Source organism: Hirundo rustica, chromosome 2 (assembly GCF_015227805.2).
Source record: "Hirundo rustica isolate bHirRus1 chromosome 2, bHirRus1.pri.v3, whole genome shotgun sequence".
Taxonomy (NCBI): Eukaryota; Metazoa; Chordata; class Aves; order Passeriformes; family Hirundinidae; genus Hirundo; species Hirundo rustica.
In genome coordinates, this window is record NC_053451.1 from 14377849 (window position 1) to 14395464 (window position 17616).

Genomic DNA, 17616 nt, shown 5'->3' on the forward strand with positions numbered 1-17616 from the left:
TAAGAACTGAGGAGGTTCAGCTGAAAGAAATCTTATTGCTACCACATGAAAGAATGACTTAATTCTTAGAGCTTCTATTAATAAACTCTTCCGAGTGTGTAAGACTGCTAGTACAGTATGTATGTGTGGGAGTAGCGAAGTATTTTAACAGATGACAGGCCTGAAGCTAAATATAAAAATAAATAAATGCAAGACTGAAGAACGTTTGGGCTTGCAGTGATGACTTGATGAACTGCAGAATGGCAAACGACTTTGCAATTCATTTTTCACTAAAGATAGGTTTTATTCTTTGAAGAATGCTCGATACCAGAGACACATATCCTACTTTTCTGTACGCTTTCATTTTAACTCCCTCCAAGTTACACAAAAGATACTTCTACAGATATTGAAAAACACAGCTGTTTTGAACAATAGCTGATGTCACCGAAGTAACCATTTTTAAGGATAAATTGTATGTTTTTTGCTTAATCATAGGTACTGGTGAAAGCAGAGTGATGTTAGTGTGATAGAGCTGTAGAAAGGCAGTGTGGCAGCATGCTATTAGTAAAGCAAAACAGCACAGACCAGTGCAGCACTACGTGGGGGGCTGTCCTGCCTAAGAAAGCCCAGCAGAACACAGTCAAGGGTGCAATTCCTTCCCGATTCCCTTGGCTGCAGCTCCCCTACAACCACTGTGCCTGGAGTCCACAGTGAGCACTGGTACTTTAATAGCACGGAGGACATCTCACCTCTGCAACACTCCGGAGGTATTTCCGTGTTTCCACTCACTCATTTGCTATTTTTAGCACTGCTTCTTTTACATAGCAACGTCTTGCTGCTGTTTAAAACCATTTGTGTTTGACTTGCCTGTCTAGCCCATAACACATCCATTCTTGAGGACTAAAGAAAGTAATCTCTGATGACTCTTTCACACACGAAGATGTGTCCACCTTTTAAACCTAAGCCTGCCTTCTGATTGCCAAACGTCAAATATAATCTTTCTTCGAAAACAGGATCTCCCATTTTCTGTTTCATTCCAAAATTTATGGTTCTCACTCTATGTGTGCCTATGAGGTCCTGCTTTGAGATGTAATCAACTGTAACTCATTGAATTCGGCTTTAATTTCCAGGCTTAACCTGGAAATTATTTGATCTGGAGGAGTCAAGTTTTTATTCCAGAAGGTTTTCCAGGTACAGATTCTAGTTTTGTTTGTCAGAGAGTATACAGCAAAGCACTGCTTGACCACTGACAATGCGACATATAAGAAGTACCCATAACATGAAATAACATGAAAATGAGGAGTGCTTTAAGTTAGCCCCACTGCTGCCATTCTAACTAAACACAGATGCAGAACGGGAAAGCCCCAGAACTCAGTCCCAGCCCAGGGTCTCACAACAGCATTTACGGAAAGAGTCTTGGAAAGCAGACTGACCGCTGTGCTTTTGCAAACAGCCGCACGTCCCCAGAACAGGAGAAGTTCCAGTACCCGCACCCCAAGTGTTACTGCAATGTACACCACTGTTAGCACTCCCAGCAGCAGGCAAAGCACTGAACGGGGGGACAAGGAGCTACCACCCACTTCAGGAGGCTCCTCTTCAGATGAGACAGCGTCAGGGAGCAAGGGCAGATTGGAAGCTCCTGGCCTTAAACCCGTCTTTACGCTTCTCATTTGTAGGAGTGTCTTTATAAAAAGCTACACCTGGTTTTCAGCTCAAGACTTGTGCTCTAAAGCCAGACTTAGCACGTCATGTAAATAATTGCTGCTCTCTGCACTGGCTCCTGACCCACACGCTTCATGGAAGGAAGCTGCTAATTCCTTATTTGAGCCTGAGAAGAACAAGAGACTGATGACAAAATAAATAGGCAGCAAACAGGCATTCAGCAGCCAGCAGACTGAAATAGGTAATTTGGCACCTTTTCTGATACCAGCGTAAGTACTCGTGAGTCCGTTCCTCTTCTTCCTGTGGCGATACAACCAGATGCTGAAGACCATGAGGATGATCCAACAGGCTGCACCAATTCCAGCAATAAAGGCGGGCTGCTTTACTACGTCAGAAATCTGCTGGGCTAAACTGACTTGATCTTCTGAAGACACAGGGTTTCCATGAGAATCTGAAACAGAGACACCCGTAAAAGCCAATTAATTTGAATGAACAGCTGGAAAAGGCAGCATGAAAAGAGCTGACATGATTGCAGTCCACTTTCTCAAGACAAAATCCTTAAGACTGCTCTTCAAAATCTCACTCTTACAGGTCCAGACAGAGGTGATTTGTTTTCTGTACCAGACAGGTGCCTCCAATATCACTGACTTTTGTTTGCTTACGAAAGCTGCTAAAATCAGGCCACCAGGTATACAAATAGAAAGGCTCCTAAATTACAAACCTGTGGTCTGCTATTTTTTACTTTTCTTTCACTTTAAAAAAGCAACATCAGCTTCAGAAAATTATTCAGAAAATCAGCAAAAAACACACCAAGCGAAAAGAAGCTCTAGTATGAAACATGAGTAGCAATGTGAATGGGTACAAGTCAGGTCCCCAAACATCCACTGTCAGAACTACAGTTGCAGTTACCAATTAAAACTGCATTCGCATGAGGTTGGTACTGAGGGAGATATTTTAATCTAGCAGTTCTTGACAGATTACTTAAATCTTGTATTACACAGTCTAATGTACTGCTTGCAGTCTCTCAGTCTCTCACTTTGACCTCAATTTAAAAAAGACTGAATATTTAAAAGGATGTAGAAAAGTAAAACTACAAAATAACCAATCCTGCCCCCCTTAAATACGGATGAAAAAGCTAAAGGATAACTAAAAAATGATTTATAAATTGCTAAAAACAGCCAAAGAGTCTCATCAGTCATGAAAAAGCAGTGCTTTTCAAAACCAGTTTAGCCTTAAATAACCCACGTCAAAAAAAAGAACATGCATTTTTCCACAGATTGTTATTTTTTTTTATAGACAGCACCTTCAAGAATTGGTCATTTCTGCTCTTTCTGTACCGAACTTTTACAGGAACCTTCTAGAACAGCAGTAAGAAGACCCAGTTAGAGACAAAGCTTTCTGACTGCAGTGAAGCAACTCAAAGCCAAAATACTGCTTTCCCGATGTTTTACCACCACAGTGAGTGCTCACTGGAAATTTCATTACTGCACAGGGCGAGGGCAAGAATTCAAAGCCTTTACTCAGAGCGGATATTGCTTTACACATTCCACAGCTCGGTCTTTGAAATACCCAGTTTTACTCGTGTATAAATCCAAGAGATAGTTGCTTTATACTATTGGTAGTGACATCAAATTCACTCGACAAGAGATTAGTGTTTAAGGAGAAAGGTGCTGTTATTAATTCTATTTATATGAACTAAATAAGAAATGAAAACCTATTTGCTTAAAACCAGTATCTTTTCCCTATGAACTAAATAAGCAGTGAGTAGATCTTTTCTTTTTATGATGATCTTGCATTATGCCAAAATAAGGCTACATAAAATATAAGAAACTGCAATACAAGCAAGAGATAGAATGACAACAAATTGCTTCCTCTGGAAACGGATACCTTTTTTGAATGGAAAATGTTAAATTAATAACAGATTCTTCCAGTGAAGGATTCCAGATTCCAGTTTTTCTGACCTTGAAGTCAAATATCTATTTTGCTGAGAAATCACCCCTGCCTTTGACTGCTACCTTATTGGAAATTTTATTTCGTATTTCAGCTCTCTTTATCGTGTGTGATCCTAAGTGCACTGCCTTGCCTGAAAGTTCACCAGGCAGACTCATTCTTTTCTTACTAATACACTCTTTGTGTCTGCTGGGTTTATGGATTTCACGCCTATTTGTGCAAGGTTAAGATGGGTTGCTTCAGATTTTATGGAGACAGCCAAGTGAAGTTCCACACAAGTGGCCAGATGGGCTTAAATGTATAAAGTACACTGTGACCAATGGATTAAAGCTGTCATCTCATCCTTTGTCTCTCTGCAGCTGAGGCCATATTAAGATATGAAAACTTGCATCATCAGTCTCCTTTTCAAAATGAGTAATTTCTGTGTTTTTAAACAGCTACAGTCCCTTATACAACTTAATAGGACAGAATAAAACATTTATGGAGAGCCTCTGGTCCTGAATAAATAAGAGTAATAAATATTTTTTGTCTCATCTTTAAAATATATATTTTAAAACAATAAATCTAGGTAAAAAAAATAATCACAAACTCAAAATCCAAATAAGAATGTTTTCTAAATACGTCAACAATTCAGTCATAGAGAAAGACAGTACTTCTATACACAAACAGTTTGCGTTGCTCAGTCAACACGTGTCTGAATATTTTAAAATCCTGAAGAATCTTTACTGTCCTAATTTTTAATTAATTTCATGCTATTATTTTACCTGCCATTGCAAGGGTAAGAACAGCCTAATAAGAAACTTCCTTTTAAGAAATTAGGCTTCTGGCACATTGAATATGGGTGGACTGTTAGAGCCATTACAAAAGCTGGTATAGATCTATGCAGATGGGAGAGAGAAAAATGCATCTATGTGTTCACATAGAGTCAGATAAACAGCATAGGAGAAGAGGAGATGGAAGGGCTTTTAAGGGGTCACATTTGACTACATCCTACTCTTCTTACAATTCAAAAATAGAAAGCAAGCTAAATACAAAGAGAATGAAATTTAGTGACCTCCTCATCACTAAAAACTTCCAGGAACATAATCTAGGAAGCATTTCCTTGAGAAGGGCATCTTCCCTCTCCCTAATAGCCCTGTGAGATCCTCAATGATCAGTCTTGGAAATAACTCTCAAACGACAAAAAAAAAAGAAAATCTACTTTTTCTTCATCCCAGGAAATTTCTGGAGCTTTGACTGATATATGAAATGGTTCGTAATGAACATTCCTGTCCCTGCTTGCACTCTTCAGGGAGATGTGCCAAAACAAAAAGTGAGCATAAGCATTCTATGGCAAAGTGCATCCTGCTGCCAGAGCAGCAGCCACAGCATTTAATGTACTTGGAAACGCCTCAGAGATGTTGGAGCCGGCTGATCCCGCAGCTCCCTGAAACCAGCATGTTATCACAGTGACTCATCCCTTCTCCTACCCCAAGATAAGAGCTTTCTTTTTAATCACAGATAATGTTGCTATGGATTTTGCTCACAAGCTACTCGATTTGAATGTCTTGAAGCTCCAAGTTTCAAACTTCAATGGAAATGGAATTTGGATTGTAATTAGAATTTACATGGCGAAGAACTGGAACCTCTAATCCTCTAATGTTAAATATTCTTAATAATAATAATAATAATAATAATAATAATAATAATAATAATAATAATGTTGTAAAAGGTAACATTTAAGTTGCTAAATTATAAAGATTAATATCCATTTAAGACTGGAATGCCAAAGATTCAAAAAAGACAGGAAATTCCAGATTCACAGGTGTGCAAGCACCTTAACTTTGCCTTGGACACGCACAGTCTTTGGAATGGTACTTCCCCACATGTGTGTCTCATTCAGTATACAAAATGTACAGTGGGTAGGAATATCTAAATGGTGTTGACACTGATAATTCTGGCAATTAAAAACTTGTAAGACACCTGAAACCTGTAACATATTGTTTTAGTGTTTTCTCAAATATTTGTGCATGATGCAATATAAAAGTTATTTGGTGAAATATTACCAGGGTAAGAATATGCTACTTTGTCTCCTTTCCAGATGTATGTTTCCTAAACTGATAAAATATCAGTTGTGCACTTCAGTCTTATAACATACGCCTTGAGGTGACAGCACCAAACTCATTTGAAAAGGTTTGCTGTGAGGGGTGAAAATAAAGATTACTTTCTTAAGTTGTTTGCAGGCCAAAAAAAAAAAAAAAAAAAAAAAAATCAACAAAAAACCCTTTACAACTATCACACTCAAAGTACCTTAAGAGCTGAGTTATATCCTGGAGGCATGCTCGCTAGTTCACAAATCACATCTCCTAAATGAAGCAATTAGAATAATATTCAATGAGACTTTCTTGTGTTTTGTACACTTGAGACATCCACTGGTTGAGTAATACACTCAACACTTACAGTAATTGTGCAGACATCTCTTAATAAATAACAGCATACTATATATTCACACAAATTATGCATTTAAGAGTAACATTAACTGCAATTGTAGGGCTTCTCAGAGCTGGTACTAGAAATAAAATACATCACAACATGTTCCAAAGTCACTACTTATCTGTCAACAAGCATAGGTAATACTGCCAAGCTACCACAGCCTGTATCTCATCACTCTACAAAAGCTAGGCTAGAGATCAGCAAGAAATTGTTTGCTAATTCTCATCTTTCTGTACAGAGCATTTTTGTAAACAATGTCTTTAAGTAACACGTGACAAGAGAAAAAAAAAAAGGTTCTATTGAAATCCTGTGATTTTGTTTCTCCACAGCACATTGTTATAGGCATAATATAGTGAGCTGTGGCTAGATCTCATGATTTTTTTTTTTCCTTAACACCAAAGCTTTTGCAGTCTTTCTTTATGTAAAATCTCTATTGTTTTAAAACAGACAAATAAGTAAACGAACTTTTTTTCAGTCCTTGGAATTGCACAGAAAGCTTTAAAAGGTCATTCAAAAGCCAAGAGGCAAATTCAGAAGCTTCACGCAGAGTGTTTTAAGGAGACACCTAATTTTTCAGTTGATCTCATGATTTTATGAATAACAAGCAAGTTATTTCACTGGCTTGTCCCTGGTGGCATGGGGAGTCTGGGGGACCACAGCTCAGTGAGCCGCTTCATGTCAGCAGAGACGTGGAAAATGAAAGAGCCTCGAGATTACAATTTGTACCTGTCTTTGTAACAGGTTAAGTGTGTGCACAAGGTCATTTATCACAGCTCAGCTGATGCATGGGACTGCGATTGCACGCCTCAGCTCCCGGGGAATCCAATGCCTCCTGTCCTCCCCTCTCGCTCTGGAAGGCAGCTCCCGAACGGTGAAGCCTCTTCCTGTCACACACCGGGCTGAGACTCTGCCCAGGCATGTCCCAGAGTCACAAACCTGGGAGCATCCCACGCAGGCTCAAAGAGGAGACCCAGAGCCAGACACTGCCCAGCCTCACGTTTTTGTAGGAAAAACACATTATAATGACATAGGTGCTGGATTTTAATGACAAGTTCTTATTTAAAAAGTGAACCTCAGAGTCACACAGTATATTCTGTTTTCACAGGTGGAATTCCTATTTTTTGGTTTTTATTTTTTTTTTTTAGATGAAGGATTGCATTAATTCAGGTATCAGGAAAAGATTTCCTGAAGGAATAGTTGGGAGCAGTGGGAGAAATGTAGTCGCTTGAAGCTGTCACACAGTTCTTAGAGTATATACTGTTTCAAAACTTCTACAAGGAGCATCCTTGGTCCCCTTTCCTCCCCCTCCCTGGCCTCCCTTCCCTCTCTCTGTAACAATGTAATTTATCGCTGGTGAAAAGTGCCAATTGATGACATCAACGAATTAATTTCCTTTCTTCAGAAAGCTACCCAGAAAACTCTGCTCCACCCTCATGCTGGGAGCACTTCTAAGAACTAGGAATTCGACTCCTTGAGGGGGCTGGAGGACAACTTGCATCACAGTTGGATAACCTGTAGCCATTCTTCTACCTGGATGATTTAGGCTGATCTGTGCTACCGAAGAGCGCTATCCCTTAAATTTTCAGCAGCCCCCTGCAGTTGCTGAGAGGGTTGTGGCACCATGTAGATATTTCATCGTTCTGCTTCTTGTGGCATGGATCTCCACAAGACTCCTGTCTCACATCTTTGCCATATAACAACCAATCCATGGAATTTACTAGAGTACACCTAGACTTGGCCATGCCACTTAATTAGAGGCAAGAAGTGAAAGCAAACTCCAACCACGAGGAAATACATGTACTCTACCAGACTTGCACATCTGAAGGTGTGGGATCACTTCTTGTTTTCTTGTATAGTGCCAATAAAGGTCAGGAACCCAGAAGTGGGCCAAAATCTTACCCTGACAGTCTCATTTCTTTCTTTTTCCACTTAAAAAAAACTCAGAGTGATTAAGTTCCATTACAAAATTCACCTTCATTTAGAATTTGCTTATCATCAGATAAAAGGGAAAAAAAGAAGTGGTTATGGAGCCTTTGGCTTTGAATGTTTGAGGTTATCCTCATAAACCTCACTAATGCAGAATTTTCAAAACCTTAGCCACATAGAATGAGCGTGATTTCGACTGGCTGTAGAAAGCTGTGAATGGTAGCTGGCTGTGGGGAGGAACAATCCAACAAATAACTACAGGGTTTTCCTGTAATAATTCCATATTAATGGAATATCATACAAGCTGGGAGCAATTTTATTGTAAAATCTCCATCAATGTAATTTGGAACCATATACCTGTCTAATTTAAGTAAGCTAAACATGGCCTTCTTTTTAATACCTAAGTAAATGTACAAGTAATTTGCTATATTACTTTCTCTGTCTTGTTTTCACATGCTCCTAATTATAGATTTTTAAATACAAGTGAAATAAGAAGGTAGATCTACTAATGATACCAGACAGGACATAAAGTCCAAAGCAACATGCTGAGCTTGCTTTCATAATTATAGACTGTAATGATAAGGTATTTTGCTCCAGGCATACTATAAAGCATCATATAACTATCCTTAAAGCTATTTTAAATAATCTTCAGCTAACCAACAGCAAAGATGCATTTTTCCCAGCAACATCCAGGAGCAATGTCCCCAGTCAACATTTATGACAGCGATGTTTGGTGTAAATGAGATTAGAAGGTCAAATTACGGTAAATCATTTGTGTACATCTTTTTTCCTGCACTCAGATTATTTACTAGCTTTCTCACATAGTCGATATTTATTGTGCCTAATTTTAGGATGCTTGTTTCTTTGCTTGAATAATGATAAAATCTGGTCCAGACAAATTACATCCCTAAAGTGAATCAACACCTAGTGATTCATACTCCCCTACAAGTTTTATTACACCACTCTCAAGGGGGAAAATTCACTTTGAAAAGTCAACTATTAAAAAGCACTGCTGAACCGGGAGATAAAAAACCACAACACCCTGTGATGTTTAAATCCCACCTTCAGAATGCAAGTTTAAAACCAGAAATGCCAAATCCTGCTATTCCAGGGATCAAGTAACACTATCTATTTCACTCATCCTGAAAGTCTTCCTGGTGCCGTAAAAGGCGAAAGCAAACAAACAGAAATCACCCAAAGCAACAGGCAGGATCACCAGGAAGCTTACCTAACTGGATAAACTGGGGATCACTTTTCACGCCAGGTCCTGCCCCGGTGCTTGCAGCCACTTCCACACTGTATCGGATGCCGGGAACCAGGGAGGGGATGACTACGGAGAAGGTGGTTCCATCCACTGTCTTGTTTATGTGGTATCGGCTTTCATTGCCAAGGCACCAAACCTGCAGGGAGGCAAACGCACGGCACACGTAAGCGCTCAGAATTCAGCGCTGAAGGGTAAGAAGAAGGAAAGGTGACACATTCTTTTCTTCGGGATGAAGAAACTTAGATTTTGTCACTATTCTAACATCTGTGGTCGTGGATTGCTGTCCAAGGCCCTCTATGAATACTGAAAAGATACTTCTTGTTCCAAAGAGCTGCTCCAACTACTACCATTATTGATGAGCTTACCACAATTCATTTAGAGTTCAACACGTGCTAATGAAACTACAAGCACAGAAGAAATGAGGTAAGCCCCACAGCCGAGAACTGTTCACATAAACAACAAAGTAAGAGCATTCAGTTAAATGCATTTGCAATTCTCTTCTTCAGGAATTATGTGTCACTCAAGTGCATGATATCCTAAAAGAACTTATGTAATGCTGGGATCCAAAAGGTTTTGTGTCTTCTTTTTTCTCAGATGGTAGCAAGGGGCAAATAATGAGTGATATGCTGCCTTCTAATTGAGGCAACAGCGTGACATCAGATCTCATTTTTCGGTTGAGACCGAGATACAGCTCTAGTGACTTCAACTCACAACTTCACATATTACATCAGTGGCATTAAATGTCTGGAAGAAACAGTAGGATGAGATACCTTTATCTCTTTAGGCCTGTACAACTGATGTGCCAAACGCTTTTAGAAGGATGGTTGAACTCCCAACTGCTATTCAAGGTGAAGCAGCAGCTAATCCACATCTGCTAAAAAAATCATGAAGCTGTGCCTATTTCCTTTTTGTTCCCTTTTCACAAATGTATTGCTCTACAAAGAACATTTATCCAGAGAGCTGAATTAGTTAAATTCAATACTTTATCTGTAAAGAAGCAAACTTGGCTGAGAAAAGCAGCATATCAGAACCTGGGCTGATTGTACCTGGGAGGGAAGATTTTGCTTTCAACATATGGAGCTCCTAAAAGATTTAGTACCCAGATAGCTGCTTTAAATCCCTCGTGCAATTCTGCTGCTGGGGAGATTGCCAGGTGAGGGGGATAGACTTTCACTTGTAGAACAATTGGTACAGCCCCCTCTGCACAGCCCTTCCTGCCCGGACACTGGAAATTTTATCTCACCTTCAGGACATTGTAAAGACCCTTTTTCCATCTATGGATGCCATGGACTGAAACAAGGCTAGTGGGACACTGTGAGGATGTGAAATGCATTTTAAGTTCCTTTGAAATTGAATCCTAGCACAGGATATACATAAGTGCTGCTGCAGAGCAGGTCAGATCACATGAAGAGAATCTCCTTTTTGTATTCTGATACTACATAGAGACTGTTTCAATCAGTGCTGGGAGTAAAACTACTACTAATATTGCACTTGAATCCTAAGGAATGGTCACAAAAATACTCTTATATAAATAAGAACTCAATTAAGCAAGGAACAAAAGGCTGAATTCTACATTTTGACTTAGGTACTTTTCACAGAAATTATCACTGCTACCTGGTAAAATCGTGCATGTGCAATGATAAACTGAAACCCATTTATTGTGTACTTGTAGTCATTAACTGCTAATTCAGAAAAAAAAAAAGTTTTTGCTATTAGATGATCAATTATTTGGAGAAATGAATGAAACAAGAATGTCAGGTCAAACATCAAGTTGTTCAGTACTACATTCGACTGTATACATAAATAGGCAAGTGAAAATGAACTTTCAGAGTGTTATAAAAGAAGAATGAATTCACATTATAACAGAAATGTAAGTGAAGAGAGAATTAGTATAACAAGAGAATTTCCACCTCTGTGTTAGGGAAGGAGAAAATTACTCAAGGTGTGAATTTGAATTTCTGGGGTTTTGTGTGTCCTACTGACAAATCTTCAATTAAGATAGTATTCTTCTTCCTATTTTTTTTATCCTTTAATTAAAGTAGGTACACTCTTGCCTTTGATCTGAGTTGCTGAGAAAATGAACTGCCCCACATATGCATACCTTTTTTTTTTTTTTTTAATTTTCTGAGAGAAAACAGAAGATAGAAAAACAAAAGGGGAAGAAAAAAGAGAAAATTTCACAAGACTTCTATTGGATTTTTTTTCTTGTTATTAGTTCTCAAGCTAAAATCAGCAGTTTTGCATTTCTTTAGTTTTTTTGACAAAACCAGTAATTACATATAGCAACTTAAGTAGGAACGGCATATATATTTTCTTTTTTTTTTTTTTTTTTAATGTCTGTTTTCTGTCCATAAGGAAAATAATGGCATCGGTGCAACAAATACAGATGCAAAACATGCCACTGTGCCATCTACTGCTACATAAGCAGTACAGTGTGCTTGCTCTAGCACCTGATAGCCTGTCACCTCAAAATCCTGGGAGGTGGGGTAGGGATTATATCCACTCAGAAATGTGAATTTCCTGACTTTTATCGTTGTGTCATTGGTAACCTTAACATTCCTCCGATGCAGTTTCTTGTTGGAAATAATTCCATCTCTCCAGCTCAAGATCTGTCTTTAAATGAAATTACTTCACAAGTATTTTTTCCAATTACATTATATTATATATCTGAAACTAGGCCAGAAACATTTTTTTTTACCAGTTGACCAGGTTCTGAAAAGGGTTTTATTATTCTAAATTGACCATGAAGCTTAGCAATCTCTTCCCTTTCCCATTTTTACTAAGAGGAAAAAAAAAAAAATCAGAATGAGTTTTGATGGCTGGGAATATATGTTTATAGCACTGTGTTTAAATCTAAGAAACAGCCAAGACATTCTGATTTAAAAGATTTTCTCAATAATGTGCATTTGCAGGGGGCTAAACCCAAACTTCCTGCCCTTCCATGACTACAAAGCTTACTTGATATCTACATTTAAAACATCTCTAGCTTGCTTAGGAAAAAAATTAACTTTATTTGCTTTGCTATGTAAACTATCACCAAAAAATTCAAACTGCAAATACAGTCTGTGTTCACAAATGAATAACAAACAAACAATAAATATTTTTAATGTACTTTCAATTTGTTAAAAATTAAATAACATAATGAGAACTGTGTTTGGAGGAAAAGAAAAAAATTCTATGCACTAATAGAGTTATTATCATAGAAGCACAATCTTTCCTTGAAAGTTTTCCATTTGTTTTAAGTACCCAGTTATGCATAATTCACGCAGATCTTAACACTGTTAATTATTATCCCTGAGCTTTTCAACTCATTAAGCCTGTTTATATTTACCACCTTGGCCAGTGTCTTAGAGTCACAAAGCAGTTCTCAAACATGTTCGGTTCCCCCTCTCCTCGTGCGCGCATTTCCCGAGTCATAATGAAGGCAAGGCAGGAGCTGTTTTAATTAAGTGTTGACCCTTTGCTTTGATTTACGAAGGCTGTTTTAATTGCCTTCCACCACCTAGGCACAATCACTAAACACGGAGTTCGATGCCAAGCAGTGACTTTCTCTCTCATTTTCCCCGAGTACCAGGAGATGGAGCCAGGCATCCACGAACATCCCTTCCCTCACTGCTTGGCCGCGCTCCCCCTGCCACCGGACCAAGCCCTGCCGGCTGTACCTTGTATTCTTGAACCATCCCGTTCTGGTTGTCCTCAGGGGGGGGCTGCCAGGTGACCACGATTGCTGTCCCGTTCCCATCGTTCTTAGTGACTGAAACACTCTGAGGTGGAGCACTAGGAGCTGTTTGTTTGGAAAGAAGGATTGAACGGTTACGCTTGCCGAACCCACAAGCCAGTTTGTTTAAGTGGAAGATGGTTTCTGGGCTCTACAAATGCAATCTTTTGCGCCCCACCCTTCGCTGAGGGCAGTTTGTGTCCACAAGATGAAATGATACAGAAGGAAAATGCATAACCCAACAACCAGGCTCTGAGTTCTGCGTTAGTTTTGCTGCGCTGGCCGGGGAAAGTAGCACTCCAAATTGTACTCTCAGATATCCATTACCTGTCACAGTTCTGGGCACTGAGTTCCTCACCGGTCTCAAATCATCTCACCCAGGATCAACAGTTTTGAAATATAAATCCTATATGGTCCCCAGTCTAAATCTCCGTTCCTCTAATGTGCGAAAAATAATGAGTACACAAAACTTATCAAAATCATGACAGAATGTATTAGCATTAACACACTTATAGTAATAATTTGTGTTTTGAATTTGAAATAATCCTTCTAAGAAGTGGATGCTTAGCTGATGCTTAGGGTGAATGCAGCAATGCACACCTTTTAAACCATGTGCAGCAATAAACTGGAGCTACACAGCATTTCTGATGGAGCAGGAAGATGGAAAAGGAAAGGCTGCACATCCTAGCACAAGCACCAAAATCCCTACTTCAGAGGCACCGGCCACCTTGCATACTTATCATGCCTGTGCAGCAACAAAAGGAAGAGCTTTATGAACCTTGTCTTTTTAGTACGTGTATGAGATGGAAATACATAATTTAGTCCACTCTATCTGTTGCCCTCATTCATCTTTCTATTTTGTCTCACTGATTGATCCATATATAAAAGCCTTCTAAAAACCATGGTTTCCAAGTCCCCAGCTACACTGCTTTGATGATTTCTGTGGTGTCTGCTATCTACTCAAGATAGTGATTAGCAAGTGCTTGAATCTGACAGAAGTCACTTGTGACCAGCCCATGAACTCAGCAGGGAGGAGCGCACACACCGCAGGGAAGATAAAAAAGCGCATTTCGCATTGTGTGTTGGAGGGGATTTTTGCACATCGCTCCCTCTCTGTCTCTCATGCCTGGCTCAGAATATTTACTTCTGTGTCACCAAACAATTCACATAATGATCAGTCTCCTCTGCCGCAGAGATTGCTGCTCTCAAACAGCACGCACTTCAAACAAGATCAAATAATGAACATATCAGAGGAAAGCTGGCCAGGCTGCTACTTCAAAAAGGAAAAACGAAGACAGTCTAGCTCCTACTTGCCTTCTTCCAGGGTCTTTGCAAATTTCACTTCACTATCTGCCCCCTGAAACTCATTAAAGAAAGGGCGGGCCTTGATTTCGTAGTTTACACCTTTCTTCAGCTCCGGAATGATAACGCTGTTTTTGGTTGGAGTCCTCACTTCAAAGATTAACCACTCTGACTCTCCATAAGATGCTGGTGTAGGCCGGTACAGAATTTTATACCCTTGAATGTACTGGGATTGCTGGTCCACCTGGCAAGACAGCAGAACACAGAACACATCCATAAACAGACAGGAACCAGGGGTGATGCCCATGACGCGGCCCCTGGACTATCCCTCACGTTATTCAAAGTAAACGTCACTGCCAAAGCAGATAAAGCTTGCATTACAGCAAATTACAGGCCTGATTCACAAGTGCATTATTCTCTCTGATGCTGGTAGAACTGTGCTGGTTTCCCTGGATTTAGGAAGGCGTTAAAGGGGGACAACAAAGTTGTGTAATATGCCCCAGCTCTATGAAATGCAGTCTTTGCATCCGTGGAGCAAAAAGGCTTGGCATGGGTCAGACTGCTGCCCACCTGAATCTGCAGAGCAGGACTGGGCACGTGGGGAAAGGGAGATTTACAGTGCCACAGCTCAGGGTGATCAAAGAGAGAGCCTGTCAACTCTCCCGAGGTGTGGAAACTTCCCAAAACCCCTGAAATGAGCACCGCTTCCTGCCTGCTTCTTTTTGGAGAAAGCAAATTGAGAGGGTGGCCAGCTGGCACTGCCTCCATTGCTGTGGCTGGGCTCTGTCAGAGGGCAAATCTCTCCAAAGACTTCCCCCATGTCCACCCACTCAGTTGGGAGGCCCTCTGCGAGAAGGAAAGGGCCAGGTTCCAAGAGGGAACATAAAACTCAGTATGGTAACATGGATGAGAATCAGCTTGGAAAAGCAAATCAAGCTGATGCTCAACAGTCCTGAGTGCTTTTCAAGCTAAGACAATTTTATACCAAAAGTATGGAGAAAGAGATCTGAGTGTAACTGAGGGCAGATCCAATATGTTTGGCTATAGCTGAAACAGAAAGCCACCTTATACAACTGATCTGTTGTGGAGCATTCACTGTCTTTTTAACTACTGGTTTCAATTTCTGATGAATAAGGAAGTCCAGTAACAACTACACCACAACAAAATTTTTAAAGTGTATCAGATTTTCCTGTTTTCAAAAATCTCATACAGTGATATAATAAAACTATCTGCTTGCAATTTTACTCCGAAGAGCAACACATTTCATTTTTAATAATCACATAAAGAATGCATGTGTTAGCTGAAACTGAGGCAATGCTTATTTTTGCAATTGCAGAGAAGCCACAGGCCACCCAAGAGATTGACAAAAGCTGCCTTTCTGGAAAATGTTGTTCTGTAAATAAAGGTCAAACAAAATTTTCTAGGAACCTCAAAGAGGTTTAATGTATTAGTTAAAACAGGAGATTGCCTGCTGCAGGTGGCTGTACTGCAGGTGAGAGTACAATTACTGTGCAACACAGCAGGTATTATTGCAGCATCACGGAGCCCTGGGCGTCCATCAGGACTTCTTTAGGCTACAGCTCTTCTACAAAGTCAAAATGCCTTTAGTTCCTGTTCAAAATACTCTGCTATGGCATGGCAGGAGCTACAGCCCATGCTGTCCCACCCTATCCCTGCCAATATACTGGAATGTTCAGCTGGAACTCCTACAAAGACCTCAAAGCTCACTTCTTACGGTTTTATTTCTGTACATGGTATAATTATATCCCCAATTTTTTCTTAATTCTGCATTCCATTTTAAAACTGGTCTTTGAGCTACATTCCTCACTCTCTCAGTTCCTCTGCTATGTCCTCCACGTGCCAACTTCCCGCTTTCCTGCTGCCAGAGCAACATCAATACGACATTGCCTTTTTTACCTCTTCTCCCTGCACCGTGTGTACTCAGCACACCACAGTAAAGGACAGGTTCAGGCGAGGCTGCCTGATTTGGGTGTGTTTGTCAGTGTGTCTCTAGCGTGGAGGTAACACTTTCAAACAGAACTGTGCAGTATTTCTCTCTGCAGGTGATTGACAGACAGGGAATTGCCCACGTTATCTCATTAAGGGACCGATACAAGTCCTACTGAAAGCAGTGCAAAGGCTTCAAATTATATGGCTTAGGAGGGCTTTGATCAATCCTTTAGCTTCCAGAGGAGGACTCTGAAACCCTCACTCTATTGTAAACAGCACTCTCTATGAAGACAAAGATGGAGAAAACGGGTAAAATTTAATGAAGTAGAAAAGCAGAGCACAGGTAGAACTCTTCCCAGAGAAAAAAACATTTGCAAGTACACAAAGTACTCAGCTCCTTAAAATGTGACCCCAGTGCAGCTGAAGCAGGACATCTCAGCAGTACATGTAAGCACCAGCAGGGCACAGGTTTGTACTCACAGTCCAATGAACCTCAATGGAGGAGGAGGAAAGGATAGTAGGGTTGTGCAGATGTAGCACCACATCACCCAGCTCTCTCTGGACCTGCTTGTGATCCACACCTTGACTTGTTGGCGGAACATCTGCAATGATTTAAGATTTCATTCGCACAAGTACACATGACTGTTGAAATAAGTACATGTAAATACAAATGAATATGTCAGAAAGCATATGATGCTATCACTAGTGAAGTTGACCCTAAGTACTTCCTAACCATGTAAGAAAAAACTACATGAAGCATTTTATTGAGCAATCACCAACAGTTAGGCAGCACCAGCTCAAGACACTGCACTTCCTTTGACAGAAATATGAGGGTAATGCTGCACAAAAAGACACACCACACTCAAGGATGGCTTTTGTAAATGTCTACAGCAGCACCTCTTTATTCTTTTTTGATGGAAAGAGAAAACATTCTACCATTCACTGCCAATTCAAAGAGATCAGGAGTCCTATAAAGAATAGCAAAAGCAGAGGCTCTATCTTTAGATAAATTCATGACAAACTTGGTGTTACCACAAAATAATGTTAACAGCCAGAGAAAAGATAAAGTAGTCATTTGGCTGTAGCTTCTCTAAGAGGCTTCTGTAAACGGGAGGCAGAGCCCAGTTGAGGGCTGTCTGGATTGCCTGATATTTGGTCTATCCTATAGCTGGAAGAATTATTCATATGCATGAAGGGACAAATTCCTCTCAAAACACGCAACAGTACGATGAAACCACATATTTTTTGCATATTGAGGCCTTGGAAAGCACATTTAACTGAAATGGAATGACTGTCAGACGTGTAAAATTTACAGGGTAATCACTAAGAGGGTATGTAAAACATGTGCTATGGAAAGGAGAGTAACAGTTTCTGTTCTAGGTTCACATCTCAC

The 17616-nt window shown here is 40.0% G+C and overlaps 1 protein-coding gene across 7 annotated transcripts in view; it reads right to left on the minus strand.

Moving 5' to 3' along the window:
* The window catches only part of ROBO1 (roundabout guidance receptor 1), a 698550-nt gene that overhangs the window by 37504 nt on the left and 643430 nt on the right, over positions 1–17616 (minus strand). For all 7 annotated transcript variants that reach the window (XM_040054708.2, XM_058419158.1, XM_058419153.1 and 4 more), the window contains 5 exons: positions 16704–16825; positions 14286–14517; positions 12916–13037; positions 9218–9389; positions 1895–2092 (listed from right to left, as the gene is read on the minus strand). In XM_040054708.2, the coding sequence (XP_039910642.1) occupies positions 1895–2092; positions 9218–9389; positions 12916–13037; positions 14286–14517; positions 16704–16825 (846 nt within the window). The remainder of the gene's footprint in view (positions 1–1894; positions 2093–9217; positions 9390–12915; positions 13038–14285; positions 14518–16703; positions 16826–17616) is intronic.